Here is a 12621-nt window from a genome sequence, read left to right as displayed (position 1 = left end):
ATGGGGGACAGCGCACTGGCCTTGGGGCTCTGGCCACATGGGGACGGGGCTGGGGGAGGACTCCTGGCAGGGATGATGGGAGCAGGATGTGGCCACTCAAGGTGTGGGCTGGTGGCAGCTGGTTTGCAGCAGGCAGTGGGGTGGGCTCTGGACTCCCAGTCGTCCGGGGCCTGTTGGGTGCTGGCTGGATATTTCCAGAGAGGCCACTGTGGCCGGCCCAGGCCCGGGGGGCAGCACGGATCATTGAGGCTGCTGGCTGAGCACCCGTGACACCCACTCTTCACGGCCGCTCAGCTCCAGGTCCCGACAGTTTATCCTAATGACACCTAAGAGCCAAAGGTCTGGCAAGAATGGTGGCCCGTGTGGAGGGCACAGCATGAGCACAGGTGTGGGGGGAGGAAGGCAGAGGTGTGGGCATGCGGCCTGGCTCAGAAGGGCGGGAACTGGCTCTGTCCAGCCTGGCCCTGCAGGGCCTGTCCTAGGACGCCCACCTGGTGTTGCCAGGATTCGGCCTGGGCTTCTGCCACCGAGGGGGACGAGATGAGCTGGTGACAGTCGGTGGGGGATTAGTTCCTTGGTTCCCCAGTTCAGTCACAGTCCCTCTTAAGCTACAGTCACCCCCACCTTGGGTGTGGCCCCCATGGGCAGGCTCAGACCGGAAGTCCGACTGGTCCCCACAGCTGGCTCATCCATTCGGGCGCCACCGCATCTCAGGAGGGGGCGAGGCTGTGGGATCCCAGCCTGGCTGTGTGTGGTGTTGTGGGGGCTGTCTCTCTGTCTGTGTTTGTCTGGGGGGGGGGGGGGGCCTCCGGCATCTGAGAGGGCTTTGTGTCCCCGTCACTGATTCTGTGTGGGGTGGTCTCCGTGTCTCTGAGAAGGGGCTTTGTGACTGTGTCACTGTGAGTCTGTCTGGTGTGGGGGGACCCTCTGGGCCTGAGGGGAGACTCCCTGCAGGTGGGGCTTCAGATGAGGCCCCGCCTGACTGTCCCAGCATCCCCGGCAAATGACCACCACACAGCCTCTTTGGGGCCCCAGAGGGTCCAACACTCGGTCCCTCAGGGTGTGAACTGGGGTACCACCTGCCCAGGGGAGGGAGGTGAGATGATGGCGCCCTGTCTCTGCACAGGTGGTTATATTTGGGGATCTGTACCCCCTTTTCCTTGGCTCTGGGGAGGTCTGTTTCTGGCACTTGCTGAGGAAGGGGGGAAGCCGACTTGCTTTTCTGGAAGCTTCTCTCATCCCTCTCCTGTTCCTCAGTGGAGACAGGGCCACAAGGCAACGGGGCAGACCAAGGGGCAGATGTGGCCCGAAGGGACTGGGGGAGTCTGGGCACCCTGCGAGTGCCAGAGACAGGCCAGCAGCAGGCAGCGTCGCTTACTGGAGGTTGCATTCTGTTCTCACCTCCATTTTACCGACGAGGAAACACAAGCACAGAGAAGGGAAGTGATTTGCTCAGGGGTCACACAGGAAACGTGGCCGAGGCAGGCACTTGAAGGAGGGGGGCTGGTGGCCCTGGTTGGGGCAGGGTAGGAAGTGACCTGTGGCCTGTGGTTCCGACATTCTTCAGTCCCTGGAACTGGCTCCCTCCCTTCAGTTTGCCCCCAAAGGCGCCTGAGAACAAGGGGTGAGATATCACCACACCCCACATCTGCCTCCGCTCCCCAGACATCCGAGGGCTGAGGCCCCAGCAGCCACCCAGCTACTCCCCATCCACCTGAAAAACCCTCTCTGAGGACCTGCTCTGGACACCAGCCTCTGATACGCTCTTTCCTGGACCTCATCCGGTGCCGGGCCCCAGCTGGGAGCAGGCTGCTGTCCTGTCCCCACCCCCAGAGGAACTCCCAGTCAGATGGCGGGCGGGGGTGGGGGTGGGGGGGGCAGCTGCCTCATCAGGAAATTATGGCCAGGCCTGATAAGCCGGAGCTGAGGGAGAGGCACAGGAATCGCACTCACCACGATGCGATGCGCCCGAGAAGGCTCCCTGGAGGAGGGAGGTTTTCTCCGCCAAGACCTGGCCTGGGAGAGCACAGGCCCTGGGCCTGGGCAGATGAGGGTCTGCGCCCCGGCTCTACTCGGCCCCATCCTCTGGTCCTCTGTGGCCAGGACAAACGATTTTTGTCTCTCAGGGCCTCCATTTCTCCATCTGTAACATGGGTTACCATGCTGGTGTGGGCTGTTCTTCTCCCCTGGCCAGCCGGAGCCCTGGGGGGCCCCGCCATGCCCCCTCCTTGAGGTGTCCCTATCACTCTCCTTAGCCCTCATTGGGTGGGGTGTCTGCAGTGGGGCTGTACTGTGCCCCACTGATCCCCAGCACCCATGACACTTGGCACCAAAAGGCCTGTGATGAGCACGGACAGCCTAGCGGGTACTCTGCTCGGGGCTGGGGATGCCACATGAACAAGACGAAGTCCCCACCGAGCCTGTTTCACAGGTAGATAAATGCAGTGAAGGAACTGAAGGGTGATGGCATGGTGACTGCTCTTCAGACACTGTGGTCAGTGACGGCCTTCTTGAGGTGACACTTCAGCTACGACCTGCGTCTGAGAAGAGCCAGATTTGTGCAGCTGTGGCGGCACTGCCTTGCCTGTCAGCGGAGCAGCGGGTGCAAAGGCCCTGAGGTGGCGTGTGCTTGGTACATTGAACAGTGGAGGCCGGTGTGGCTGGAGCAGAATGAGAGGGAGGCGGCGGTCAAGGTGCTAATAAGGCCTAGGCTGTGCAGGGTCTGTGGGCCACGGCGAGGACTTGGGCTTCCTCACTTAGCTCAGTGGGGCCCACAAGTGAGTTTTGAGCAGAGCGGAGGTGGGAAGCAACTGGATCTGGATATTTCTGGGTGTAGCTGTCCAGGGGTGGCAGCTGTTTTGATGCTGCCCACCTTGGGGTTCAGGATACCGTTTTCCGACGCCTCACCCTATTGTGTGTGTGGGGGCGTGTCCCTGTGAGCACCGCCATTCTCTGTGCCCTCCCTCCTTCAGGTCTCCCGGGGCTCCCTGGTGCCTGGGAAGGGCAGCGGCTGTGGCCTCCCTGCCCAGCTCTCCCCTTGGTGCCTGTGGGTTCCAGTGGTAATGGCCTCGCTTGCAGAGGCTCCAGGCCAGCTGGTTGTGATGCTGTCTGTGTGCTGTCTTCACAGGTTTCCTCAGCCTTGTCTCGAACTTGTGAAGTGGGATGAAACACCAGCCTCAAGGGTGCGGGGAGGTCATGGGAGCCCCCACCGACCTTCAGGCAGACAGATGGCCCAGAGCAGTGGTGAAGGTGCTCACCTAGTGTCCCAGACTTAACACCAAGGACTGTCTCACTCTGGAACAAGGACCTTCCTACTTCTTTAGTCCCAGCACCTCCATCCCTTGATAGGCTCTTTTCTGTGAAAACTTGTGAATAGCGCTGGCCCGTGGATTCAACAGTCCAGAAGCCACTGGTAGACAGCCCAGGCACACAGGTGCTCACTAAAGGGTAGGGTGAGGCTGTCAGCGTCATGTCTAGCCACAGCAGGTCTCTTGCCATCTTGTGGATTCGGCTGTACTTTTTGACCTCTGGGCATTACTTCTTGGTGTTCCCTTAATCTCCAATGCCTTTCCCTCCACCTTCTCACTCTGGAGAGTGTTCAGCAAACACTTATAGGCCCTTACTCTGTGCCGTGTTGAAGACACAAAGGGAACAGGGAGGCCTCTGGAGCACATGGTCGAGTGGAGACAACCTGAGAGATGCCTGCGGGGCAGGGACAGTGGACAGAGTGAGGGTGGAGAGCACTTGGCTCTGGAGCTGACCACAGCTTCTCTGGGTTCCTAAGGCTCATCCCCACCTGGTGCTGCTCCTAAGACCTTCCCATACCCACCGTGAGCGCCTTTGTACAGGCTATATTGCTGCTCTCTCATGGGAGGGGCGGTGGCACGGTTACCCCTCTTTACGAAAGTGGGGACTTGGGCTGGGAGAGGTGAGCTGCTTGTCCATCGAGGATGAGGCAGAATTGTGACTTAAGGCCAGAACTATGTCCCAAACCCCAGGATGGGGAGGTTGCTGGGCAGCAGTTGTGCAGGCTCCAAGGTTTCTGAGCAGGACACTGGGTGGCCCAAGTCAGGAACACATGGGTTCAACAGGTTTCTCTGCTCCAGTTCTCAGAGCCTTTAATGGATTGCTGTGCACAAGGGCTGCCCTCTCTTGGAAACCCCTTTCCATTGGCTGCCAGGAGACAGACAAACGTGTGGCGAGTGGGATTCCCTGAGTGTCCCTGTAACCCGACTAAAATCCTTGTGGAACAAGGCAGGGTATTTTCTTTCTCTCGCGTGGTATTTTTAAAGGCTGCTTTGATACCCATCAGTAAGACTTGAATAAGCGTTTTCCCTAACGATGTTGCATGTTGCTCATCCATATAGGCAGCATCCATTCTGGTGCTGGGCTGGTGGGGCCAAGCTTTCTATGACTGGGATCTGGAATTAGCCGTGTCTGTTTTCAACCTTCCTCCCCTACTCCTGGGAGGCGAGCAGGCTCTGCCTATGGTCGCCATGTAAACTCAGGCTGCAGTTACTAAATGGTGGAGCTAGGGCTCTTGACCCACCTTCAGAGCCAGGCTCCAGGCCACAAGATGCGCTCAAGGGAACCTAAATTTCCAGCTTCCTGTCCCGCCACTGCTATTTGTAGGAGAGGAGGGAGGGCCCCAAAGCCCTTGGAGAGACAAGACTGCCAGGGACTGTTCTCTCCTCAAAGATTTCACTCAAGGTTAAAGGCCCCTTTAGTGGCCAGGCAGGTCACAGTGGATGGGACAAGGCCATTGTGAGGGTCCGGCCTGCCCCTGTCGAGGGGTTCAGCATGAGCTCCACTTCCCCAAACCATGGGGACAACCATGGGGACTTCTGGGCCTACTGTGACCACCTCACTGGGGGACACAGTCTTGTTCCTGTGGGGCACCGGCGCCTGGAGCTCAGTGAGGACTTGGCCAGTCTCTCTGCCAGGGTCTCAAGGTGGTTGTGAGGACAAGGTAGACTAGGGTACATTCAGGTCCCTGGAAAGCTGGAAGGGCTGTCGCCTCAGCACTCGGGGAGCAGTGGCGGGTGCAGGTGAGGGACAGCAAGGCCTGCAGGAGGAAGGTCTGCTCACCCTCACTTTCCTTGCTTCCAGGAAGAGTCACAGGACCCCTGGGGTGGAGGCACAGCGTTCCCACCACCCTGCAAAAGTACCCGACGACAAACCTAGAGCCAGGACTTGCGCCGTCTTACGTAGAAGTACATGGAAGTTTCTGCCCAGTTTTAATGGCCACTGAACCGATTGTCCTTCCAAAGCTCACCCTGCCCTCTGGCTCCTCCATGTTCTTGACCTTTTCAAACAAACTCAAGCACAGTCACAGGGAAATACATTTTACTTTAATGTAGATTGTCTCAGGCATGTAGGTAATAGGAGGTGTGAATTTCACTGCAGCGTGGAAAGGAGCATGGTACCACACTCTGGCAGGTGGAGAGGGAGCTGCATGCTGAGGGTGGTCTGTAACCTAGTCCTCTGCTGCTGTAGTGGGCCCACCTGGCTGGCCTCAGGCCCCAGCCAGCCACCACACTAACCCTGTGAAGAGAGGGGCTATTAAAGACGAAGACACACAGGCAGGAGGGCTGAGCCCTTTCTCCAGGGCTGTACAAGCAGAGGGTCAGGACTGACCTTAGAGCCTGGAGGGATTATAAAGCCCAGGGTAGCTGTAGAGTGCAGGCCCTACTGTGAGGGTAGTGGCAGAGCTGGTTTGCATCTTTGCTTCCTAGCAGCCAGAGCACAGAAAAAATGGGTTATTCCCACGGGCGTCCCAATGGCCATAAGAAAGAAGCCAGCTTTTTGGATACTGGGAAGACTTGCTCCCAGGAGTGGACGCTGCAGGAGGTGGTGGGTGAGGTGACTGCTTATAGCACAAATACCTGGAGTGGCTTTGCCGTTTTGACCACCTAAGCACAGCTGTGACTCAGGTGGGTCCAGAGAGCAGCTGCTTGCTGGCCCAGCTTGCTTGGTAAGACAGGTGGGCTAGAGGGCATGAGAGCAGGGGACCTGATGTCCCTGTGGTGCCGTTTGGGTTCGCTTCTCACCATCACAGTTCTGTGCCCTCACAGCGCTCAACCAGAAAGGCACCTGGTGCTCCTGAGTCCTGTCCTCATGCTCTCACGCCTCCAATCTGGGCAGAGCCTCTGGCATCGCCCCACGCTCAGGCAGCACGTAGTTAGCGCCCCTGCTTCAGATCCCAGTTCTTACCCGGGGCGACAGGAAGAAGCCGTCATGCTCAGCCTCAGGAAGGTAAGTGGCCAGGACGAGTTCCACATCACTTGTGGGCCAGGGCCCTCAGGTGCCGAGGGGGAATCCTCTTCCCACCACAGCCGCCAGGTCAGCAGTTCCTCAGCTGCAGGGGCGGAGCTGGCACGGAGGCCCCACACTCAGAGTGAAACCAGTGGCTTTGCTGCTTAATCTCTACACTCCCTGGGCTGGGACTGGGGCCAGGCCTGGAGTGGAACTGAAAGGGAGACTCGGCCTGTTCCCCTCTTGGCCTGGCCTACTTCCTCTCAGGGATCCTGAGGCTGGAGCCAGCGGAGGGGGTGGGGGTAGGCAGGACCAACTGCAGAAGCAGAAGGAAGGAACGAGCCCTCCGTCCCTTACCCTGCTGTAGACAGGAAACGGGCTCCGAGACTGGCTGGCTGTGAACGCTGCCAGGGGTGCACAGGCCCCACACCTGACTCCCAGGCTGAGAAACTGGGGTACAAGGAAGGGATGGGGAAGAGAGACTGGAAAGGTGAAACACTGGGGCTGGGATTTACTAGCTGTGCCACCCGCCGCGCTCTGTTCCCTCGACTTGTGATGTTAGACAAAGTGAGTGGTTCCTAGAGCTGCTGTTACTGTCCCCAGATGCTGTGTCCACCACAGGGCAGGACTGGGACCTGCTGGGAGGGGCCTGGACTGGGAAGAGCCTGTTTGGCCAACCCTCACTTGCCAGTCTGCCCGCTCCTGCATGCCTACGGCATGGGGAAGCGCAGGGCTTTGGGGGTCAGTTCTGGAAAAAAGGCAGCCTCTGGGCAGAGGTAGAGGTCGGATCCCCCTAAGCCCACCTCTTGTTTCCACCCCCACCCTGTGCAATGTGTTAGGGGCTGTGCTGTTCCCCAGGTGCACCTGGCTTTCTTCCTGGCCCAGGGAAAAGAGCTGCTGGAGGCAGGGGGGCTTCCCCAACCCATCTCGGGCTCTTTCCACCATCTTATCTCCTTTGGTCTCTGCTGGAAGCAGCCAGCGACATCTCATGACCCTGAAGAAACAAGCTTATCGGGCTTGTCACCAGAGGAAATGGAGGAGATGGGGGGCAATGTAGGGTTCTAGGGTGCTCCAGAGCCTCCTGCTCCAGCCAGGCTCACTCAGGACCTGGAAGAAAGGGCTCGGGGACCGTTTCCCACCTGCTCTGAACCGTGTGTGCTGTGGGTGTCATGGAGACCCTTGGCCCCACTGTTTTGTGAGGGTTTCAGCTGGCTGTAACGGAGCAGCTGTGCCAGGCTTTGCCCCTTCAGGCTCATTGGCAGAAGCCCCAAAAGCCTGTGGCTAAGCTACTCTGCCAACCTCCACCCTCCAGCCAAACCCTCCCAACCTTGTCCTGAGACTTGAAGGCAGGATAGATTAGTGAGGTTTGGGAAATTCGAGGTTCTAGCGTTCAAAGCCTGATCTTTTCCTTCCTCAGGCAAATGGCTTCACCTCCAAGATTTGCGCTTCTTCTGGACTATGTGGTGATATAGCATCCTCTTCCCAGGGTGGCTGCTAGCCCAGGAGACCCATGCTTGTGGGGAGCTGATGGAAGGGGGGTGGGGGGTGGGGTGGGCTGAAGGCATCATAATGACCTGGGGCCCTAGCAGCCAGGCAGCACCAGGAGAAAGGTGGATGGGGGTGGACACTGATGCCCCCTCTCTGGGCTTGTTCAGGGGTTTTGGCTGTATAAGCTCTTTGCTCCCCAGTGGGGAGAAGCAGATGGCAGCAGGCAGGCATGTGTCATGCTGGAATGGCGCACGTCCAGGTGAGGGGGGGTTGGCTCTCAGCCCACACAGGTTTCTAGGGATCTCAGGATGTGGGGACAGTGCTTCAGAGGCTACAAGAGGACCCTCTGCGGGCTCCTGCAAGCCAGAACACAAACTTCCTCCAGACTTGGGGTGCCTGCTGAGCAGAAAAACAGAGGCCTGGGTGGGCAAGGGGCCATCAGGGACAAGCCTGAGTAACCTCTGGGTTTCCTAGAGTTCAAAGCCCAAGCTACAAGCAGCCTGCTCCAGCCTCCAGGAGGTCCGGCGATGCACACGCCTCGAGATGCCCGACAACCTCTACACCTTTGTGCTGAAGGTGAGTGACGGAGCTTCCACACCAGGGGGAACACATGCACACATGGCTCACGGACCCACACAGCTGCTCCCTTCCTCCCACCAGGTAAAGGACCGGACAGACATCATCTTTGAGGTGGGAGACGAGCAGCAGCTGAATTCGTGGATGGCTGAGCTCCGGAAGTGCACAGGCCAAGGGTGAGGCACCAGACTCCCTTCCCATCTCAGCTTTGACACCAACCCTGCTCTTCCCAGACCCTTCACCGCCCCCTTCTCTGCAGGCTGGAGAGCACAGACCCGGAGCTGCACGTTCCCTCCGCTCCGGAGCCTGGCACGGCCAGCTCTCCCAGGGGAAGCACAGATTCCCTGAACCAAGGTGAGGGGTCGGGGCCTTTGTGCTCTGGGTGCGTCAGAACCCAGCCTCAGCCCAGGTCGTGAGGTGCCCCAGGGGGGTCACCATTACACATCTTCTCAACCAGGTGCTTCTCCTGGGGGGTTGCTAGACCCAGCCTGCCAGAAGACAGATCACTTCCTGTCCTGCTACCCCTGGTTCCACGGCCCTATCTCCCGAGTGAAGGCAGCTCAGCTGGTTCAGCTGCAGGGCCCTGATGCTCACGGAGTGTTCCTGGTACGGCAGAGTGAGACCCGGCGTGGGGAGTATGTGCTCACATTCAACTTCCAAGGCATAGCCAAGGTATAGCCAAGGCAGGTGGGGCTGCTCCCCCCAAGTTCAAGGCCCTTCGGGGCCACTGCCTGAGCCTCCCCTTCCTCCCGATGCAGCACCTGCGTCTGTCGCTGACCGAGCGGGGCCAGTGCCGCGTGCAGCACCTTCACTTCCCCTCGGTCATGGACATGCTCCACCACTTCCAGCGCTCACCCATCCCCCTCGAGTGTGGATCGGCCTGCGACGTCCGGCTGTCCAGCTACGTGGTGGTCGTCTCCCAGCCACCAGGTGTGAACCCAGTGCCCCTTGATAAAAGGGTGGAGGATCCAGGGAACCACGTAGAGGGGAAAGCTTGCTGCCGCAAACCTTCTGACATGGCCTCTTTGTCACTTGTCCCCCAGGTTCCTCCAACACTGTCCTGTTCCCCTTCTCCCTCTCTCGCTGGGATTCAGAGCTGGGTCTTCCCCACCTTAGCTCCTCCGGCTGTCCACGGGGGCTGGGCCCGGAGGGTCTCCCAGGCCGCTCCTCCCCGCAAGAGCAGATCTTCCACTTGGTGCCTTCGCCCGAGGAACTGGCCAACAGCCTGCGGCACCTGGAGTCGGAGCCTGCCAATCGTGCCCGGGACTCAGACTACGAAATGGACTCCTCCTCCCGGAGCCACCTGCGGGCCATAGACAATCAGTACACGCCTCTCTGACGGGCAGTGGACTCCCAGGCCACAGGGCCCTGAAGGAGCGAACAGGAACTGGTGAATGTACTTTCTTCCCTTCCTTTCAGAGAGAGTGAAGGGACATTAACTGCTCCTTCCAGTTTGGATGTGACCCTTCTATTAGGCCTGTTAAAGGGCCTCCTGTAAGTTCCCACCTGGCTTTCTCCTTATTGTTTACAGATGTAGTTCTTGTCCGCAGATGCCCTAGCTCCTATCGGGCCCCCAGGACCAGCCCTGGCACTTGGGGGGGAGGGGGTAAAGACCAGGCTGGCAGTGGAAACTTTTTCTTACTGACACTGTCACAACTGATGACAGACTTTCTACGTGGGGAACGGGGGGTGGGGGGAGGGGGTCCATCAGGAAGCCCAAAACACTAACAAGCCCTGGATCCCTATGGCTTTCCCGCACAGCTTCCTCCACATGCAGCTCTGCGCCCCCGCGCCTATCCGCTTTGACCCAGCCTTACAACAGAACTCTGACAGGACAGGCTAAAGGTCAAAAATGATTTTAAACATTTTACCTCAGATAAATTTTTCAAATGATTCAGGTTTTAAAACTAAACCATTGCTTATTTCACTGCACTGTTTGAACTAATACCCATTCGATTTTTGTAGTCAGACAGCTATGCAACCCTCCTGGACTAGGGCTAAGCCAGCACCTGCTGCCGAGGAGCCACTGTCCTTCCTAAATGTAGAGAAGTGAAGCATGTGGCCATTTCAGAGAAATCCAGGCAGTTACTGAACTAGGAGGGCGGCAAATTCCAGTTCTACCTGGTGCCTTAGGAATAAACAACTGGATTCTGCTTCTGGCATTGTTCTCCTTCCCGGCGGGCTCAGCCCCCAGCATCCAATGGCTCAATTTTCCCACGAGGTTTTAGGCTCAATCTGGTGCCATAGCTGACAAGGAGCTCCTCTAACAGCCCAGCCAGTGCGCTGTGCCAGCAGGTCCCGCTGCCTCTGAGGCATGGGCATGCACACGTGGGCTCAGACCTCCATCTACACTTCTTCACAAGTGACACCACTCACCTGGGGGCTGGCTCCTCTCAGAGAAGGCTCAGTGACGAGGGGCAGTGACTTTGAGGTCAGCTACCCCTGGGACCAGCTCAGCTTTAACATGTATGATACACGTCAATTAGAGGCTAAACCAGACCTTGGCCTGAACTTAACTCCTGCCTGCCTTATCTGGCCAGGGTCAGGGTTTTGTCTGCTCCCTCCAGCCACTCTCAGTATTCTAAGAGGTGAGACTTTTGCTTATAGTGCTTATAGAATTTTCTGGGTTTTTTTTTTTTTTGGGGGGGGGGGGGCGGCGGGCGTGCGGGGCATCAACTAACCACCTCTTCACTTTTACTTTTAAAAACCAACACTCCTGGGTGTTTCCACAGGTTGTAAAGCAGATCCAACCCCGATCCAAATTTTCGGTCCATTTCTAAGGACACTTTTTTTCTACATACCAAGCAGGTTTCGCTAAGCAAAGCGGGAACCAGAGGAGCACGCACTATTTTGAATGTCTCTTAAAAGATAAAGCTCATCACAGAAAGTCCATGCTGACAAGTCACTGGTGCAGAAAAAGGGCAAATTATACAATGAAACACACCTACCCCCTCCCTCCACATCTGGGCTATGACATCTTCCAGCCAGGGGCACCCACTTCTAAGCAGTCTCAGCACAGACGTCTCAGGTAGTACCAAGAGGCAGCAAACTAGTGGCTCAGCTCTGACCCACTGGCTGCCAAGTACCAGCTCAGATTCTAACAGAGAGCTGGAAGTCACCGCTCCAGGCTGCTCCAGTATAAATGTTCAAGGAAAATATTTCCTTTCCAAATGTGTCTGAGTTACCAGGACACCTCAAATACATCCCAACAGAAAGCCCCGCCACAGCTGGGAGGAGTGACCCTAAGCCAGGCCTCTCCTTTCTGCTAGAGCAGGTAGAGCTGGAGAAGAGGGAGCAGTGGGTCCCTGGACTGATGCCCTCACAGTGACCCTGCTGGCCGTAGCTAGCCCACATGCCACCCTCCTTCCAGTCCTGATGTGACCACCGCTGGCCTCAAGAGGCCAAGCCAGCACCTCCACAGAAAGCCGGGCTGTGAGTGCCAACGGGACAGGAAGTACTGCGACCACTGCAGTTCTCTCCAACCAGACAACAGCCAGGGGACTGCTCTCAGCACCGTCACCTCCTGAATCTGACTTTAACGAACTTTTACAAACTAACAGTCACCAGCACCAAAGAATTAAGTCAACTAACCTGCCTTGAATTTTAGACCAGCAATCCATATGGCTTTATCTGGTATAAATCTTCTGCCTCTGATCATTTCTGGACCGTGTAGGAAAAAGGAATAGCAATCATTAAAATCTTAGACCACAAAACACTATTTTTATATATAAAATCAAGGCCTTGAACTCTTCCCTTCCCTAAGGGTTGCCTAAGATTCCTTCATGCTTTTATTCAGGGCTAACTCTCCTATTGCAAATGTCATGTGAGCGCTAACATCTCCCACAGGTTAGAGGAACTTGTATATTTCCACTGCCTCTAACAAGGACACATCTGTCACCCAGTGTTGGGCTGGAATAAGCCACACATTGTAACAACACAGAAAATGGGTTCAATCTTTTATCATTACAGGCAGAAGAAGGTATTTGGCAAATTGTTATATATTGTTTATGTACTGTACAAGTAACTTATTCTTGAATAACAAATTTTGCTATAATGTATAAATTGCTATATGTGAATTAAAAAATGTTTTCAGAATATTGATTTGTTGCCAACAATATCTAAAAGCTCTGTGTATTATGACTATGGTCTCTGAAATTGCTGCCCTGCGCAAACAACACTTGCTTTTCCCTTTGTTCTCCTCCCATAAATTGAGGACATTAACAAGTGCTTATGAGTCTATAGCCGTAAACTGCTTTGTACATCACTGCACCTCTTCTGCCCTCTGGATTATCAGTTTTAATT

The 12621-nt window shown here is 56.6% G+C and overlaps 2 protein-coding genes across 8 annotated transcripts in view; one reads left to right on the top strand and one right to left on the bottom strand.

The window, feature by feature from the left end:
• SH2B3 (SH2B adaptor protein 3) overlaps positions 1 to 10001 on the top strand; it is a 35691-nt gene extending 25690 nt beyond the window's left edge. Inside the window, exons 3-8 of one of the 2 annotated variants that reach the window (XM_070399301.1) lie at positions 8218 to 8319; positions 8404 to 8495; positions 8579 to 8673; positions 8801 to 8991; positions 9078 to 9249; positions 9363 to 10001. In XM_070399301.1, coding sequence (XP_070255402.1) covers positions 8218 to 8319; positions 8404 to 8495; positions 8579 to 8673; positions 8801 to 8991; positions 9078 to 9249; positions 9363 to 9658 — 948 coding nt within the window. In that variant the 3' untranslated portion in view covers positions 9659 to 10001. Of the gene's footprint in view, positions 1 to 8217; positions 8320 to 8403; positions 8496 to 8578; positions 8674 to 8776; positions 8992 to 9077; positions 9250 to 9362 lie in introns of both variants that reach the window. The other variant, XM_070399300.1, reaches the window with a different exon arrangement.
• The window catches only part of ATXN2 (ataxin 2), a 94809-nt gene continuing 87520 nt past the window's right edge, over positions 5333 to 12621 (bottom strand). For 4 of the 6 annotated variants that reach the window (XM_070399299.1, XM_070399293.1, XM_070399298.1 and 1 more), the window contains 4 exons: positions 6613 to 11979; positions 6214 to 6372; positions 5638 to 5731; positions 5333 to 5544 (listed from right to left, as the gene is read on the bottom strand). The gene's annotated coding sequence lies outside the window, so the exon portion shown is untranslated. The remainder of the gene's footprint in view (positions 5545 to 5637; positions 5732 to 6213; positions 6373 to 6612; positions 11980 to 12621) is intronic. The other 2 variants (XM_070399294.1, XM_070399295.1) reach the window with 2 other exon arrangements.

This window comes from Myotis yumanensis, unplaced genomic scaffold (genome assembly GCF_028538775.1).
Source record: "Myotis yumanensis isolate MYYU_CA2020_CCGP unplaced genomic scaffold, mMyoYum1.0.hap1 SCAF_19, whole genome shotgun sequence".
NCBI classification, from domain to species: domain Eukaryota; kingdom Metazoa; phylum Chordata; class Mammalia; order Chiroptera; family Vespertilionidae; genus Myotis; species Myotis yumanensis.
This window is presented reverse-complemented; position numbering and strand designations above follow the sequence as displayed.